The following is a 19,028-nucleotide window of genomic DNA, read 5'->3' on the forward strand; positions in this document are numbered from 1 at the left end:
AGGTCCACTTTAAAGGAAAAAGTATTAAACGTTGGGTCTCAATTGGGAAGGTTTGTCCATTATTTTAGGTTATCAATAAGCCAACAATGAGGTAATCTAAACCACTCTATTTGGATGTAAAATGGAAAGTGAGCCAACACTAAGTATAGGCAATAATATTGTGTGATTAAATTGCATAATTTAATTAGGTTATTTAGCAATGTGTGCTGCATCCTTAGAGAATAGCAATCAACTAACATTTAAGAAAATACGAAGAATGGACACAAGTACGAAATTAAACCTACATTTTTATAAAGCAAAATGATCCTTTAAGTCAAAGTTATACTGAATACAAGCTCAGCACTAATTGACAGAAATACTTAGGATAATGACTTTCGGTCCTTGCTGTCTGTGGTGTGTCTGATATGTTCCACATGACATACTGTAGGTAGCGGGAGGCAGTAGTGTGCAATAGAAATCCAGAAGCCACAAGTACAAGTTGGTCCTCCCTCTCCCTCGTCCCACCCCCCCTCCTCACCCCCGAGCCAAACCGCCCTTTCTGATACCACAGCCTCCATCCAAATGATTCATTCAAGCATCCACCCGCTAAAGAAACACTGAAACAAAGAGCGAACGCAACATAAAACAGCCTACACTTTTCCGACCACAGATTAGAAAAACCCGCAAAACACACTGAGAGTTTCGTGCATGGAACGAAACACAAAAGCAAGAGACATATTTACTCATCCAGATTCACACATACCAAATTACACACCATATTCCACATCATTCCATCTCCATCTGTCTTTTCCTGCACCCAAGCCCAAAGGCAACACCATTCGAAGCCACCGCAGGTCCAGGCCTACTTCCAGAGCCGACCTGAGATGACATCATTTCTCCCCCCCCCCTTTTGCTCCTTGTCTTTCTCCTCCTGCATCCATTCCTTTTTGAACAAAGGGCTGCGTTCCAACACAAATCATCCAACCCTGTCCTTAATGACAGGGTAGAGCTAAGTGATGCCATGGGGCAGGAGAGCTGGAGGTACTTTGGTCTGGGACGCTGCCCGGAAAGGATTCCTCCCCGAAACATGTGGTTTGTGCTCTTTCTCTGAATGGAGCTGCACCGGAGGGATGGATGGATGAGGAGAGCGGGGAGAAAGGGAAAAGGGAGACCACAAAGTAAGCTCATAGCCTAAAGGGAGAGATCACTGGAGCTCAGGTGGGATATGGTTCCGCTTTCATGTCAGGGTGGCTTTCTTTTGTGGATGGCATTAAATAACAGAAGTATACCCTTCGGACAGAATATGAGGATGAGGTTTATGCAATTCAATCGTTTTTGCAAATTTCCTACTGACATCAGTGCATATGGGTGCTATTTAATCCTGCGGTTAGGTTTAGGGTTGTGCACACGACATGACCAAGGTTTATTTCTGACCTGCCGTTGCACGTTACAGCCGAGGCGTACAAATGTAGGAAATAATGAAGTTCTTGAGCAGTTGTGGAAAGAAAATCCTTTCCAAGGCTTTAGAGCTTTTCAGAAGGATACAATAATACAATTTCCACCATCTTAACTTTAGATTTATGAGGCTCTCCTCAGTGACTTCGATATTATGAAAGTCTGAAAAGCAATCAGAGCTGTTTTTGATTCTTTGAGCTCGAGTCTAGGACAAGCCCAATTCACATCTTAAAGCGTGTAATGGCAAGTTACAAGTGAAGTCATTCTATACAAGTCCAAGTCATCTCTCAAAGTTTGTTATTGCAAGTGTCAAGTCAAAAGTCCTAACGAAGAAACAATGTCAAGTCACAGGTCATTTGAGACTAAATCAAGTCCAGTATTACAATGGCCAGTTGCAAGAAATTTACATCTCAATTCCTTCAAGAAAAGTCTTTATTAAATCGAGACAAGTCCATGTAAAGTCACAAGTCAATTGAGACAAGTCCAATTCAGGTCTGTAGTCTTGTATTACCAGGTCTAAAAGCTCAAAATAGCAAATCAGAGCAAGTCCCAAGTCCATCAAAAATGAGTTTAGTCTCAAGTCTTCTTATGGCAAACTTTAAGGTTGCATGTCCACAAGATCAAGTCCAAGTCAAGTCCCAAGTCTTGCAAAAGTGAAGACACAGTAAACATTTTTAACCAAGCCAGTGTCATGCGAGAAGTTTGAGTCAAATTTTAAAGGTGGGGTAGGTCATTTTGGAGAAACCAGCTCGAGTGCGCTAGAATTTGAAAATACACAGCCGGAAAAAAATCTGCCACTTCCTTACAGAGCCCCTCCTCCAACACACATGAACGCGCACATGACCAATGAGGGCACGAGATACGTTTGTGCACAGATTGGTCGTGCTTTTTACAGTACTACGGCTTCCACAGATGACATTTTTTTACGTATTTATTGTCAAAGCACTTAAGATATTCATTGCTATCGGGATGTTAAGAGCATTCCATGGAATATAACAAAAAGTGTATCTCGAGGCGGTTTCTCAAACTTACCTACCCCACCTTTAAGTCAAGGACAAGTCAGCACCAAGTCTTCATAAACAACTTGTTATTCCTGGTGCAAGTCTTTTACGTTTTAAGTGCTGGCCATTAAAAGGACACAACATTTTGACATTTTCTTTTCAAAGCTGTGTTCATAATTTTGTTTCATCTCCTGCTGTAACCAAATGTTACCTGGTCAAAACTTGAGACATGAAGGTTTTTGCTCTCATGTCCCGAGGGTTCAAGTCAAACAGCAGTCAGGACCAAGTGAAGTCACAAGTGGAAAATCTAAATAGGTAGTTGTTCCAAAATACAAGAAAGATTTCCTCATGGATTTTCTTCTTAAGAGTAGTCAAATAATGTTTTTGACTATGTGAAGAAATGCAATGAACAGATATAATGGATTCCCTGGCTAGGAAGAAACACAGATTACCAGAGTTACTAATCATGTTGACTATCCAGTGTTGTCAAATCTGCTGTAGAGCTCAGAGTGATCCTGGATATCTGTTCGATTTCAGCCACATCCAGCCTGAATGGAGCTGTAAACCTGTCATTGTTCTGGGTCAGATCCCTGAGGATGTCCTTAAGGCCTGTCGCCGCACACTCCTCCTCCTCCTCTGTGGGGAACGGGCCAACAGCAGACAGCCTGTGTTCCGTCAAGGCTTCCAAAATTCCATGACTTTCCCCGAATTCCCGTCCGAAGCCAAGTCATATATTCTGTTGTCATCCACAAGGCCCCAATGAAAACCCACGGGGAACACATCGACGTCGCACTCAGACGTTTACACTAAAACGAAAATACACTCAAAGTATGACTCTGTGCACGCTAAGAATCCATTAAAACCAACCAGCTGCACCGTAGGATGTAGGTTTGAGTTATTGAATTAATTTGCTCTGCGTGTAATCCACTAATAACAGGATATAGCTGCATGAAAATAGCAGGGTACTGCGAGCATTTTAACCCTGTGAATCACTCAGACCACTAGTATATTGACTAAAGTAACACTGAGTATGTCATATTAGATCATAATACTTCACATGTTATCAATCTTTACTGCATTTCCTGCTGTATTCCTACAATATCATGTTTGCCGTCTCGAGGTTAAACTGTTTATTTGGATACAGCCCCTCAGACTAAGGGGGAGTTAAGCGGCGTGCCAGGAAATATGAATGAATACTGGCCCACCGAGTATTAAAAGACGCTGTTAAAAAACAGCTTTCCATGGTGTTTTTAATGTAAGCAATGGCTTTGATAGGCCGCAGGCTTACTTTCACGAATGAACGTGTCAAGTATTAAGGTGCCTTATAAATCACTCTTACTCACTCTTTGCTCTGCTCTTTTCTTAGCCTTTAGGAAGAGGTTTGGAAGAGCAGAATGATTGCTCACAGCTCTGGCCCTCTTTGTCAGTAACTTGGCCTAAACCAACAGCCGCACTGCCATTTCAGTGCATAAGAATTTTTTTTAATATTATAATGGAACTGTAAAACAAAAACCAGCTAAGGTGATTGACGGTTGATTCGTGCACGAGCTCATACTGTAATGGCATGTGATTGGTGACAATACTATTTCAGTGCGTGCATGTATGCATGTGTGTGTGTGGTTTTATAGGACTCTGTTAATCAAGCAGTCCTGAGTTTAGTGTAATTGTGTTTTGACATTTTGGTTCCATAAAAACAAGAGGAAAAGATGGGCTGCACGATGACATAACAAAGATTTTCCTCCTCATTTGTAAAAACGAAGGAAATAATGACTTTTTTCCAGTCTTAAACTCAGACTAATTGCTTAAACATTTCCTCTACAGATCCATATGTGGACACGAGCCAAGCAACAGGCTTTTGGCACGCTTCAAGCCACATTTGAGAATTTCCTAACTCACTCGGAGGTGTTGCTTAATCACAATTACTGGCTGCCTGAAGAGCCCTGTGTGAAGAAAAGGCCCCATTGAGTTTAGCTGAACAAAGTAGAGACCACTTGGGTGTCCTTTCGCTGCTGATAGGGGTGTGGGTCAGTGATTTCTGACATAAAAGCCCCAAAAAAGGGCTGGAAATAAAAACATTAAAACTGTAAACTGTCTTAATGCTGCAGTCGTTCTACCATCCATATTTTCCATTAGATTTGCTCTCTTATTTTCACAATGATAACAATCTACACTAGCATTGCAAGAGGCTCTGTAAGGCTGAACCTAGCACGGTTGTCTTTAGAGCTGAATGCTAACGTAAGCATGCTAAAATGCACAACATGGCTAGGGTTAGCATGTGTAATGTAACCACTTTTTAATCTTAGTTTAGCACGTTAGCCAGGTAACTACTGCTAAAAAATATGTCCACAGTACTAGGGCTAATGGAAATGTCAATATATTTACAGGTAATTATTAAAAAGCCAACAATAATGACATTTCGGAGAGAAACATGAGTACCAAATTCCAATGGCAGTCCATCCAATATTATCATTATCTTACTAGGCTAGGTTAGCATGCTAACTTAAAATAGCTACGATAGCTCAGACGCAACTGCATAAATCATAAGACTGGAAAATGACCTCTTAATTACTAGATTAATGTTTAGAATGTGCTTGGTTAATAACAGACTGTAAGATTCGGGCAGAAGCGTTGAAGCTTCAATGCACGAGAGGCAGAAACCGCATTAGGCCTACGTGTTTTTACATGTGCACTGCTCGGTTGCCAAATATCTATAAGTTCCTGTAAGAGTCTAAAATATGCAAGGCAACAATGAGAGCAAACCATCATTGCATCATCTGCCCTTTATCCATCGGCCATCTCTCCACTCAGCTTCTTCTAAAGAACTGACAGACCACAGCAATGCGCTGCAATGCCTTCACGACTGGGCAGCAGAGATGCAACCTAAAACAAACCATAATTATTTGTGGTCCTGCTTCAGGCAAATAAGAACATAATACAAAAGCACACACACGATGTTTGGAGTTCCAGTAAGTTCCACATCCACAGTTTGGTCTCCAGGGGATACTGGGTTCCTCTTAGTTGAACTTCTTCAACTTTTTACTGAATGACACACGTGCACTCCCTCACATGCACTAAATGTAACTCCATCTGGTTCCAGACCTCACCAGGACAGTTTTCCTCGCCTGCCTGCTGAGAGCCTGGCCGGAGCCTTTTCTCCTAGACATTGCTTCAGACTCATACTTTCTGTTTCCACAGCCGTGCGCCTGCTGACCCAAGAATGTGGACAGCGCTCCGGTACATTGTTTAAGAAGGCTGAGCTGCGTGTCAGAGATGGGAAATGTAGACTGTTGCTTGTTTTTGGGGGAGGAAATCAGTGATATACATGCAATGTGGAGTGCATCCATTCTGGTTTTGAGGGATCCACTCTTGGGCCTTAAAGGGACAGTAGGGACTATTGTCTAGCTACAAAACATCCCCACCCAGTGTTTTGCTTCCTTCTATGCGGTGATATGGGTAACAGAAGGAAAATGGCTCCTATAGTTGAAACGGCGTACAACAAAGTATGTGGATTATCTTGAGAAACTGCGTCTTGATTTCGAGACACAGTCATTTTTTGGAACTTCTAGTTACTTCTACTTTTCTTTTCGATTTAAAGAGTAGGCAGACTTCCTTACTGTCGATATCTGAAACACTCCGAAACACATGATTCAGCCCTACAGCAAATATTTTCGTATAAAACTACAGATTTTACATATCAAAGTCTGTTTTTAGGTCTTACTGAATATGTGAGAAAAGCTGTACAAAGGCTCTTGTGGCTAGAGAGCTGTTTAAAATATGATACATTGACTTAAGTGACATCACTTGAATCAGAGGCCCCCATAAGAAATGTTACCATAGTACTTGTACCATAGTACCATGGTATATTTACCATGGTACATGTACCATGGTGTTTTTGACAGATTGTACCATGGTGCAAACCAAGGCCTTAAGGATGAAGACTTCAAGTTGGAGAATTCATGTGAAATATTTGTATTCCTGTAAAATGTCTTGCAAATAATGGTGTTTAAAATCGGAGCTTGATATTCACTGACACATTTCTATTCCTTATTTTTGACAAACGCAGATCTGTAGATATTTAGCATCATTATAAAAATACGTTTTGCTTTAAGTATTGATGTTGAAGTCCTTTTTAGTTATGGGTTTACTTATCTCTCTCCAAAAACTATATTTTGTCTTTATGCTGTCTTGTATTTCCTTGAATCACCTATGATTTACACCATGACATTTATCTTTAAGAGGGTAAAGTATTACAAAACTTTTGATCCATAAAACTAGGTAATAAAACATCTGCATCAAGGTTATGAGTTACTGCATCGCCCCTTACTTTGATGTTTGCAGCTCACTGAGTGTTGGCACAGAAAACCTCCTTAACGGTAACACTTCAAAATGTCTTTACTTCAAATAGAAATGAATGCCACATTTCCCTGTCTTCAATTACAGAGTGTGTCATAAGGAGGCTGTCCAGAATTCTTCTTCACTTGTTATTTCCAGTTTTATTCTCCACACTTGATTTGAGAGAGGCGTTCGCCCTGCTCGTATATTACATCCCGCCCCTTTCCCGGAAGCCCTCTGCTGTTACTCCAACCCCGTGGCCTGTCTGTCAACCCTTGTTCCCATGGCAATTAGTTAGAAAACCTGGCCAATTATCTGGGGCTCTCGAACGCACAGCAAACAAGCGACGATGTGCCACCATTATCCACCAAAAAACGCCTCTATAGCTGGGGGAGATTTGTGTGATGGGTTAATAGTAGGATAGTAAAAGTGCTGCAGACAGAGGCAACATTGTTGAGTTCATATAGTTTATAGTGTGCTCTGACCCTATTGAATGTTTTATAGTAAGGGTGTCTATCTACATATCCAGCTGAATGGGACAAGGCCACAAAGAGAGGACAAAGCATTAGAGCCTGTTGCAGTCCTGCTTCTGAAAAGACAGGCGTAAGGAGCGGGTTTGAAACCAAATGTCATGGTGTCACAGTGATTCAAAAAGCTGAGAGCCATGCTGCACAACCTGTTACATACTTTGCCAGGCCAAGCAACAGAGATTGAGTGTCTCTCTATTCTGTGTGTAGGTGACGCGTCCCCTCAAGAATGTGGTTCTCTTCCTCTCGCCGTTCGCTTCAATTTCCCCTCTTACTTCACTCACTGTCGCTTGAGGAATCTGGAAAACACCAGCGGGGAATGAGAGGAATTTCAGCTTTTCGTTTTTTCCCTTAACCACCCCCTCACCCCTTGCTCTCTTTACTTTGGACGCCTCTGCACAGCCGGGCTCTTGAGTTTTCTCTTGTTTCTGAATGCGGCCCAACAATAACAACCTCTCATAAACAATGGGGCTTGTTGATTGGGGGGTTGAGAAGGAGAGTGGCCCTCGGAGTATGTTCTGCTGGCACTAGGCCTCGCGAGCGATACTAAACGTCCAAAAGTACAGACTGCATCCAAAGATTTTAGGGCAAGTTTTTAAAAAACGCACCATCTCTGAAGGACCATAAACACATGCTTTAGGTCTTTCTTAATCTATCTTTCCTTCAAAAAGGACTTTGATGGACCAAACGCTGAAAGGGGATGCTGGTCAATGTCAGGAAACCACAAAAGTACAGGGGGAAAAAAAATGTAGTTCTCTGCATTTACAGCACCCTTGGACTCGTAAAGGGAGTCTGGATCGGGTAGGATTGTGAACAAGACGACCACGGATCTCTGCCCCATCTTTTTCAGCCTATGGGCAAAACACAGCTTCAGTCAAATGCCAGTTAAACAGCCGAGCAACAGTTATACCCAGTGTCTGTGACAGAAATCATAATAGAGTGATGTGTCCTGGAATAACTGACTCTTTTATTTCCATTTTGGAAGATGATACCGCACAATACTGGATATTGTCCCTCATGTGTTGAACCACTTTTATATCAAGTAAATCAAAATAAAATGTCAAAGGACATTCTTTGGAATAGGATGGCTAAACAAATCACTGTCTTTTGTAATTTTCTAGAGGCCGCATACCAAAGTTAAGCTGTTGGATATAGAGAAGTTTTTCCAAAATATCTCAGATCTACAAACAAAATATAACAGTCCAGAGGCTTTTGTTGCAACACACAGATGTGGAGCTCCCCCTTGTGGACAAAATGATAATTAGCAGCAGTTTATTCTAGTTTTTGGTACATTTGGATAATGAGTCAAATGTGAAAGAAAGTCATATAAATATGTTTCTGTTATAATTCAACTTTATTCATAGGATTTAAGGAGTCACAACCAGAAATAAACACACTCTGGAAATCATTCATTCGCACACCAAGCACTCAACAAACAAGCGTTCTCTGTTCAACATCTTCATCAGCATCAGTGTCCATGGAATGGGTTAGATGCCACTGGTCGTCATTTCTCTGCAGGCTTGAATGGATCGGACCACACCTTCATACCTTAAGAGAAAAATTAAACATCTACAGGTTCAGAAAGGCATAATAATAAAATAATAATCATCTAATAATGACAATATTCAAGTTTTTTCAACGCCAAGTGCTTTTAAAATCTGATTTCCAATTACCAAATATATGTTCTCCATACAGTACTAAAAGATCAAAATTGTGCTAATATTGTAAATCCTATACATCTGGAGCTCCCTACAGAACTGCATTGAGACGGTCAACCTTTGTTTGACAGATATACCTGACAAGTCTCGCAATGTAAATCACGTTAATATTCAACTAAAGAAAGTCCAATACTTTCTGACTGATTGTAAAAAAAATGATTTTTATAAAACAGCACTTTTTTGCAGCATTTCCACATAAACAATATTCATTGAGTATAAAAAATATACCTGTTGTGTGGACCAAGTTCATAAATGTACTATGTGCTCTTACCCCCGGGTTGAATGTCTGCCTGGTTGACTCCTGCCCGGTTCGTCTTCTGAACATCTCCTAGCAAAGACAGAACGGTACAGTATTGTCAGAAGATTTCGTGGTCAAAATCAATGCCATAAACAAAAAAATAAACATTTGCAGCTTCATTGTTCCCTTCTGTCTGCAACACTGTAATAAAAGTATCAACTGTTTGTGCTGACTTTCCATCTGTACTGGCCAAAACTGGATCAAAAATAAAAAGACTGTCCAATAAGATGAGTGGCAGAACAAAGACATTCAATAAAACCACCAACATTTCAGCTAAATGAATTTTCCTGGCATCATTCTACTTTGTTCTTTGTTGTGTTTACTGTTTAGGAAAAGTGGAAAGTAACCTCTGGGTGTCCAGTTAGAAAACTCATATTGCATGCTTACAAGTCTGTGGAAAACCCTTTTAACTCTGTCCACATTTAATTTAACAGTATATGTCAATAATAATATGTTTTGGGAACATAAAACCATTACTTCATTATGTTCAATTAAAAGCAAGAGTGCCATATAGCAGGTTAGCTGACTAACTAAATATTTCAAGATGCAAAGGTTTTATCGTCACATGCACAGCTACAGTGTAGTTATGGCAATTATAATCTCAAGTATATATATATATATATATAAGACATACAACAATATAAAAATAGAGCAAGAAAACACAGTTTAGATCATTAGCAATAAAATAGTCCAAGAAAATGTTGCAAATTAACAATGTGCAATAAATAAATAGACTAAGATAGACTAAAAACTGCATGTTAAATAAAATACCCTACGATGGAATAAAATACTACTTATTGCAAAAATAATAAAATGTGAGTTACGAACATGAATAAGTTATGGAGACACTCAGGCGTTTAGCAGTCTAAGCTAATAGCTTCGTTTATTTTAGTAAAGCAAAACGTAGTTTAGCTGTGTTTACAAAGAATATGTACAATGCTGACATGTTTATTGCAACAACACACTTAAGGACACTAGTTAGGTGTCTGGTTTTGTAACTGTATTTTTATAAAAAGCCACTTACTGTAAACATTGTTATGCGCCATTGGGTAGACCAATATCGGGTAAAACGCGGCGGCAATTGCTGTTATAAAGCCCCCAAATATCAACGCCATTCTCGCATTTTTTGACATTTTAATCTATAATTTGGTGGTCCTCTCACCTCCAAGTACAAGCAGTGTTTACAATTATTACTTCCGGTGTAAAGGTTACGCAAACCACGCTTTAGGGGAAAAAAGCGACAGCAAGCTCTTTTGGTTCTTCTGGGCTGCCGTCGTCAGAGTCAGATGCTGCAGCACAACAATAATAAGGAAGTGTGGGAGAAGAACTGTAAAGTTATTTAATTTCTTCTTTCATGGGCTTAAAACGATGAGCTTTTTGGCCGTTTTGGTGTTTTTTCTATGCTGCTGTTACTCAGCAGGAGAAAGCGAGCCAATTCAAACCTTTGTAATCCCTCACAGTCACATGGATGTTGGCTGGGTTTACACTGTTCAGGTAGGTTTCTATCACCATTTTCTCTACAAAAAGGGTTCAACTTGATGTACATTGTGCTATTTGAATATGCCCCCCCCCCCTCCAAAACACTGTTAACCCTTAATGTGGATGATTGTGTGTATTTTGTACTAAAGATAATGTGTATTTTCCATAGGAGAGCATGCATGCCTATGCAGGTAATGTGTACACCAGTGTGACTGAGGAGCTGGCAAAAGACAAGGATCGCAGGTTCATCGCTGTGGAGCAGGAGTTCTTTCGACTGTGGTGGGATAATGTGGCCACAGACACTCATAAGAAACAAGTAATGATGGGTTTACACTTTGTTCTGATGTAAAACAATGCAAAATTATCTAAAAATGTGTCTTAAAGGGACTTTCTTGTGTGGAATCTTATAATGTGTGGGGATTTGAATGAGACGGATGACAAAAAGAGTGCATTGGGTGCTGACCTTTAAAAGTAAATGTTTAACCCATCATATCTTGTGATTTCTAGGTACGACAGCTCGTAAAGGAGGGTCGGCTTGAGTTCATCCTCGGGGGCCTAGTGATGCATGACGAGGCCGTAACCGATCTAGACGACGAGATACTACAAATGACAGGTAGTGCATCACATATCCTTCCCCTGTAAACGTCATCTTGAGAGAAGAGATATGTAGTTGACCTGTTTCTCTGTGGTGCTTCAGAGGGACACGGCTTTCTTTACGAGACGTTCGGGGTGCGTCCTCAGTTTTCCTGGCACGTGGATCCATTTGGAGCCTCTGCGACCACGCCGGTCCTCTTCGCCCTGGCTGGGTTCAACGCCCACCTCATCTCTCGCATCGACTATGACCTAAAAGACACCATGCAGAAAGACAAGGTATTAGTAGATGCAACAGCCCAATTACTACTGAAATCCGTGATGGGTATACTGTTAAAAAAATCACAAATTGTACATCAAAGATAGCAGTTTACACACTTTGACTTTTACATCAGCATGTTCATCTTTTGTTACAGAAGCTACAGTTTGTATGGAGAGGATCCCCCTCTCTTAAGGAGAAGCAGCAGATCTTCACACACACTATGGACCAGTTTAGCTACTGCACCCCGTCCAACCTGCCATTTTCCAACAGGTAGTCCATGTTATATGAAGTATTAATGACAGACAGACAGACGTGCCTTGAACTCTCTACCTACATTTCACCTAATTTATATTTTGATATTTCTAAATTGAGTATTATTAAATGCACAAACTGGAGTTTTTTCACCATTTTCTTACGTCTCAGCTCTGGTTTCTATTGGAACGGAGTCGCCTTGTTCCCCGATCCCCCTAAAAACGGAGTTTACCCCAACATGAGCCTGCCCGTCACCAAGGAAACGATACACGCCTACGCCAAGACAATGGTGGATAACATCAAGCAACGTGCGGCGTGGTTTAGGACGAACCATGTGCTCTGGCCATGGGTGAGAAAGTTGTGAATCTATGTAATAGCATCAGTTTTTTACATGATTAGAATATTTATATAACATAGAACTACAATCTTGAGCTTTATTCTCGTGATTCAGGGCTGCGACAAACAGTTCTACAACTCATCGGTGCAATTCAACAACATGGATCCTCTAATGAAGTACATCAACCAGAACAGCAAAGAGTTTGGGGTGACGGTTCAGTACGCCACTCTCAGTGAATACTTCCAAGCCATCCACCAATCAGATGTTGTCTGGGAGCTCCGTGGAAGTGAAGATTTCCTACCATATTCCACTGGTGAGAATCTGTATCCTCACGTTAAAAGACAAAACTAATTTTTCTTGTTTAAATATAACTTACCCTGTCTGATTTATTTCCTAGAGCCGCACCAGGCCTGGACGGGGTTTTATGCCTCCAGGAATGTTCTGAAAGGAGTCGCACGGCGGGCCAGCTCCCAGCTGCATGCAGCGGAGACTCTGTTCACCCGGTACCGGATCAGCTTCCCTGACGGGCCTGTAGCTAAAGACTGGGCTCTGGAGAAACTGAGGGCGCTTCGCTGGGCTGTATCAGAGGTGATGTGTAAAAATACGTTTCCCCTTATAGAGAAAATAAAGCAAAGGGTGTCTGTTCACGCCGAAATACGTGATAGGGTTTCGAAATGTGGTTTGTTATTCGCAATTCTTAAGCCAATTTTAAGGTTTATTTAAAATGTCCACTTTGTGTGCTTCGATAATCCCATATTTTATAATCATGTCAAACCAGGTTTATGGTGGGCTTCATTTGCTCACCTGTCAATGCCATCATAGCCCCTCTATTTCCCCTTACTTCAGGGGAAACATGGAAGAAGGTCGGCAAATGTGCATAAAAGTGTCTCAACAAATATGAATAACATTTCAAAACATTAACTTATCCGTAAATGATTTTCATCGGCACTGGTGATTGTTTAACAGTAAGGACTACAACTCCCAACATCATCAAAGTCCACCTATCGATATTGATTTGATTGGGAGACCTCTACAACAGAAATGACTTTGAAATGTGTGTCAAATGATCACAACTTCCCGACTGGCGTGTGTTTCTCTAGGTCCAGCACCATGATGGCATCACTGGCACCGAGTCTCCCAAGGTGGCGGACATGTACACGCAGCATCTGACGCAAGGCATGATGGGAGTGGACGAGCTTCTGGCTGCGCTCTTCCTACTGCCCCACAGCCTCGAAACACCCGGCATCCTCAGCAGCCGCTACCAAAAGAAAGGTGTTGACATTTGCTAGCTTACATTAGCATGCACTCCTATTCAGCTACATGCTAATACTAGCTGTCATTCTCAACAGGTGTTCATCACGCTTTGGAGCAACATGTGATCGTTTACAACCCGTTAGCTTGGAACATCACCACCATCATCAACGTCACCGTAGCCTTCCCTAATGCAGCTGTATTGGATGATGATGGACAACCATTGCCAGCCCAGGTTAATGTTGTTTTTATTATAAAGTTGTAATAATCTCCAAAGAAGAACTAGGAAACTATTGATGGACTGGGTGAAATGCAGCAGTTACAGGATAATGATAAGAGATGTCATAGTACAGAGAATCCATTCTGTTCTCCGTGTGTTACAGATCCAGAGGTCGGCACAATCCAATGTGACCTACGACCTTTTCATCGTGGTGGATCTCGGAGGCCTTCAGCACAGAAAATACTTGGTTAAATTATCTGAGGAGAAATGCTCCGGGAGGTCCAAGTGTGGCCGGACGTACAAAGCTAAAGGAGTTCAGTTTGAGAGACGCTTCACCCGGGACTCTTGGGAAACAGGGAGGAGGCTGCTGCCTGTTCTGAGTGGATGCTACGAGCTGATGTTTGACCAGGATACTAACCTACTGCACAGCATCACGCATCTGTAAGAGTGGGGAGAGTGTTGCACCACATGCAGAAATACTGAAATATTCGCACTGAAAACACATTTGTAATGGATTGTTTTTCAAGCTTATGGTTCAAATGTCTCTTAGCCAGTCAACTGAATACATTTTGAATTTGGACATTGGTGAAAAATAAGCAATTTTAAATGTTAATCTGCGTTTTTAGGATTTGTAATGACCAATGTTAACTACTTTCTACAACACAAATAAGGATAATAGTCTGTAAAAAGAAGCAAAAGTACAGATCATGAGGGAAGGGGAATTGTTCAGATAAAAAAACCTCCTAAATTCTGAGATTAAAGTTGTATATTTACAAGAAAAGATCTTGGATACTACCTGCTGAGATTATAAATAGTCAAAAAACACTGTCGTAATCTCAGACACTTAGAATGTAAGGATAATTTGCTTAAATTGCAACTCTTCTGTGTAAATCCCATTTCTGTGTCTCATACAAATGCTTTTCCCTGGTGCCAGTGTAGCTCTCTGACCTTTTGACCTCTGTGTCATCCTTGGCAGTCAAGATAAAAGGAGAGTAATGATGACTCAGGATTTCTGGGAATACCAGGCCAATGGAGACGTGAAAGCCGGGCCCATCTCTGACAACTACATCTTCAGCGCTAACGGCTCAGCTGTTCGGTCCTACAGGGCGGTGGAGATGGAGATCATCCCCGGGAAGATCGTCACGGAGATCAGGCAGAACTTCTACAGGTAACATCAACCTTCTGTACTGTAGTAAAATCAACCCTTATGTGGTATTTCATATTTTAATTTAAAGGGGACCTATTGTGCAAAATCCACTTGTTCATGTCTCTTCTACATCAACATGTGTCCCCTCTGTGTAAAGAGACTCGGAAAGTTTCAGGAAAAAAGGTTCTCTCTCTTTCTGTCCTGATCCATTTATATAAAAACCTGTCTGGAAATAAGCTGATCAGATTTTGGCCACTTTATGATGTCATAACTTTTGGCTTGTGTAACCATTAGCCAATCACCAACCAAGGTAACACCCCGAGCATGGCTGCTTTTGGTGTATTTTGTGGCGGAAGTACAGCGCCACTTACAGGCCCGGCATATGTACTACAGCGTCTCCAGCGGGCCGAGCGGTCTCGTGTGGACAGACACGTTTCTTGAGCCGATACCGTGTGGACGGAAGACTTTTTTGATATCGAATTCGGTTCGTTCTCCGTTTCGTCTCCTTGTAGATGCAGCCTGAATCTCCTCCTAGACTAGAGCATCATTGCGTTTTTTAAACCAAATATCTCTCAGAGGGGCGTGGAGAGGGGCTCCGTATTTTCATCTAAAGTAACAGACAGAGAATCAGCACTTTGGAAACAGGGCTGAAACAGAGGGGATTATGGGATGCTACAATGATCTGTTTGGTGTTTGGAGCCAAACACTTGAGACACGTTCTGTATATATCTGAGACCTATAATATATTGATGAAAAACAGTATAATAGGGGACCTTTCATATATTTCTACTTCTAGAGAGGAAGGTGATAAAGACTACACTTACTCCATCATAACCCGAGTCCCAGAATGCTTTGGGAGCAGGCTGCAGTGCCACAGGCTGGAGCAGAGGTACTGGGTGGGTCCGCTGCACCTCAACACAGAGGTGGTGCTCAGAACCAGCTCCTCCCTGAAGAACAACCGGACCCTGTACACCGATGATAACGGCTATCAGATGATGAAGAGGACATACAGGGAGTTCATCAACAACACAGTAGCCAGAGTAAGTTCCTGGATGTATAAGGCAATTCTGGTATAATAGGAATACTGGAATCTGTGGCATAATGTGTGTATAATGTGGATTTTGCAGAATTACTTCCCCATGGTCCGGGCAGCGTACATTGAGGATGAGCTCAGCAGACTGGTGCTGGTCAGCGACAGAGCTCATGGTGTGTCCAGCCAGGCCAACGGACAACTGGAGGTAAAAGGGAATATATGTTATTTTTATATTTGGGGTAATACACAAATAACAGGAAGTGAAACATATGGCTGTAAATTAAAGCTTACAAATGATATTATTAAAGTCAAACTAAACTGAAATGACATTGCCAGGTTAAACAAAAATGTAAAATATAATAAAAAGGATAACAAAAATATAATCGTTTTAACTGTTTTGCTTTAATTATCACTCCAAAAAAGAATTCCCCCTTAACTCTCGCCAAATCAAACCACAGAAACTGAACACACTTCCAGGAGTGTCAATGTATCCCACATTTGTACATGCATTTAGGGCTTGTCTCTAAATACAAATACAAAACTGAAACATAACTAAAACTAGGACTTCAAAAATAAAAATCTAATGAACATAAAAACTATTATAACTTTGGTATATAGGAAGATAAACCTGCTGTTTCAGTTGCTATAACATTTCAAACAGAAACACGTGATGTGTTAAAGGTCACCTATTATGCTAAATCCACTTTCTCATGTCTCTTCTACATCAACATGTGTCCCCTCTGTGGAAAGAGACTCTGAAAGTCTCAGGAAAAAAGATTCTCTCTCTTTCTGTCCTGATCCATTTCTATAAAAACCTGTCTGAAAATGAGCTGATCAGATTTTGGCCACTTTATGATGTCATAACGATTTTTTGGCTTGTGTAACCATTAGCCAATCACCAACCAAGGTAACCCCCCCCACCTTATCACCTGAATCTCCTCCTAGATCACCATTGTGTTATTTTTAACCAAATACCTCTCAGAGGGGCGTGGGGAGTGGCTCCTCATTTTAATCTAAAGTAACAGACAGAGAATCAGCACTTTGGAAACAGGGCTGAAACAGAGGGGATTATGGGTAATGCTGCAATGATCTGTTTGGTGTTTGGAGCCAATCACTCCAGAAACATGTTTTGTATATATCTGAGGTCTATAATGTATTGATGAAAAACAGTATCATAGGGGACCTTTAACATCCTGTGTGTTTTCCTCCTCAGGTCATGCTCCATCGGTGTCTTTGGAACAACCTCCCCTGGAACCTGGGCTACAACCTGACCCTGAACGACAGCTCGGTGGTGCAGCCCGCCCTGTGGGTGATGCTGGGCTCCATCAGCACCGCCGCCAGGCTCCAGCAGAGGGAGGCCATCGAGCTGCAGCACCCCCCTGTCATCACGCTCATAGACCAACCCCGTGAGAGCTCAACTATTTAGGGCTCAAAACCGTCGATTTTTGTGTTTTTTTAGCACTTATCTTTTGTCTCTTGTATCCTCAGAGAAGCCGTGGCATGAGAAGAAACCCAGACGTCTTTCTCCGGTGCGTTCGGTGGTCCTGCCGCCCAACCTCCACCTGCTCAGCTTCAGTATCCCCGGGTGGAACTACAGCTCTAATCATGCCGTTCACCTCGGCCACATAAACTCAGGTCAGGTCACAGGTTGTTTTTTTTACAGTCCTTTAATTTGTCCTCGGGATTAAATTCTGAAAAGTTTATTTTGTTTTATATAAATCTAGGCAAGAACTTGCACTCAGAGCCGGACTACGATCGAGTCCTGTTGAGGATCATGCATCTCTTTGAGGAGGGAGAAGACCCAGAGCTCTCGAAGCCAGTCACCATAAACTTGAAGGTGCGCCACAAATACTCGCAAGTGGAAAGCCTTACATTTGTACCCTTTAAATATAGAACTTACATGATTTCTTCCCTTTAAAACAGGATGTCCTGCAGGGCATAGGGGAAGTAAAAGGGCTGGAGGAGCGTTCTCTCACAGGAACCTGGGACATCACCACGCTGCAGAGGTGGACGTGGAAGACTGAGGATAACTTAGAATCAAGTGAGAAGTCCTTTAACACTGGCATTTAAATATTTAAAATAAACCTATATTAATATGTGGATTTTTAACATGTTTCCCATTCCTTGTTTGTGTTTTCTTTACCTCAGACAGCACCATGTGTCCGAGTGGCGGTGATGGTGCGTTCAATGTGACCATCTCTCCCAAGGAGATCAGGACCTTCTTCGTTCACTTTGCCTCCAAGAACTTTTAGGCTGACCTGTCTTCCGTGAAGATAGCTAATGACAAAGCTTGTAACAGTAATTATACAAAGTGTATATAAATGCTTATTTTTGCACATTTTGTTAACTTGTTGACTAATTGATTGATTCCCTGTTGATTGACTCTGAATAAAGTGATTATTTTTGATATTTTCGTTCATTGTCCTACTTTCCTACTTATAGCCAACCAGCACTACAATATCGTTTGTTGGATAATTGGGATTTTCTATAAATTAGCAATGAGAAATCCAAACAGGATGTGGAACCTAATAGTTCATTAGAGTGAATAAACCACTAAAGACACTGTCGAAAATACACTGAACAAAAATATAAACGCAACACTTTTGTTTTTGCTCCCATTTTTCATGAGATGAACTCAAAGATCTAAAACATTTTCTATATACACAAAATAACCATTTCTCTCAAATATTGTTCACAAATCTGAACAAATCTGTGAGTGAGCACTTCTCCTTTGCCGAGATAATCCATCCCACCTCACAGGTGTGGCATATCAAGATGCTGATTAGACAGTATGATTATTGCACAGGTGTGCCTTACGCTGGCCACAATAAAAGGCCGGGGGGTCCGAAAACCAGTCAGTATCTGGTGTGAGGGTTAGGGTTAGGGTAATGTTGTGAATCGAGCGGCCTTGTTCACCCCAGACCCCCCCAATAAACCAAAACTGCACGTTTCAGAGTGGCCTTTTATTGTGGCCAGCCTAAGGCACACCTGTGCAATAATCATGCTGTCTAATCAGCATCTTGATATGCCACACCTGTGAGGTGGGATGGATTATCTCGGCAAAGGAGAAGTGCTCACTATCACAGATTTTTTCAGATTTGTGAACAATATTTGAGAGAAATGGTTATTTAGTGTATGTAGAAAAT

The 19,028-nt window shown here is 41.4% G+C and overlaps 2 protein-coding genes across 2 annotated transcripts; one reads left to right on the forward strand and one right to left on the reverse strand.

Moving 5' to 3' along the window:
- Positions 1-8,632: 8,632 nt before the first annotated feature.
- smim20 (small integral membrane protein 20) lies at positions 8,633-10,518 on the reverse strand. Its single transcript, XM_010794368.1, has 3 exons — positions 10,335-10,518; positions 9,284-9,340; positions 8,633-8,842 (listed from the first exon to the last, which is right to left on the reverse strand). Exons 1-3 carry the CDS (start codon positions 10,441-10,443, stop codon positions 8,799-8,801), a joined length of 210 nt encoding a protein of 69 aa, XP_010792670.1. The 5' UTR covers positions 10,444-10,518; the 3' UTR covers positions 8,633-8,798.
- A 76-nt stretch (positions 10,519-10,594) lies between these two features.
- On the forward strand, positions 10,595-18,291 carry man2b2 (mannosidase, alpha, class 2B, member 2). Its single transcript, XM_010794462.1, has 19 exons — positions 10,595-10,804; positions 10,959-11,105; positions 11,297-11,402; positions 11,487-11,659; positions 11,797-11,912; positions 12,066-12,243; positions 12,346-12,544; positions 12,629-12,819; positions 13,332-13,503; positions 13,581-13,717; positions 13,866-14,143; positions 14,679-14,870; positions 15,646-15,889; positions 15,977-16,087; positions 17,096-17,288; positions 17,371-17,517; positions 17,607-17,719; positions 17,806-17,923; positions 18,031-18,291. Exons 1-19 carry the CDS (start codon positions 10,679-10,681, stop codon positions 18,132-18,134), a joined length of 3,045 nt encoding a protein of 1,014 aa, XP_010792764.1. The 5' UTR covers positions 10,595-10,678; the 3' UTR covers positions 18,135-18,291.
- The last annotated feature ends 737 nt before the right edge of the window (positions 18,292-19,028 follow it).

Source organism: Notothenia coriiceps, unplaced genomic scaffold, assembly GCF_000735185.1.
Source record: "Notothenia coriiceps isolate Sejong01 unplaced genomic scaffold, NC01 NC01_scaffold00000288, whole genome shotgun sequence".
In the NCBI taxonomy this organism is placed as follows: Eukaryota; Metazoa; Chordata; class Actinopteri; order Perciformes; family Nototheniidae; genus Notothenia; species Notothenia coriiceps.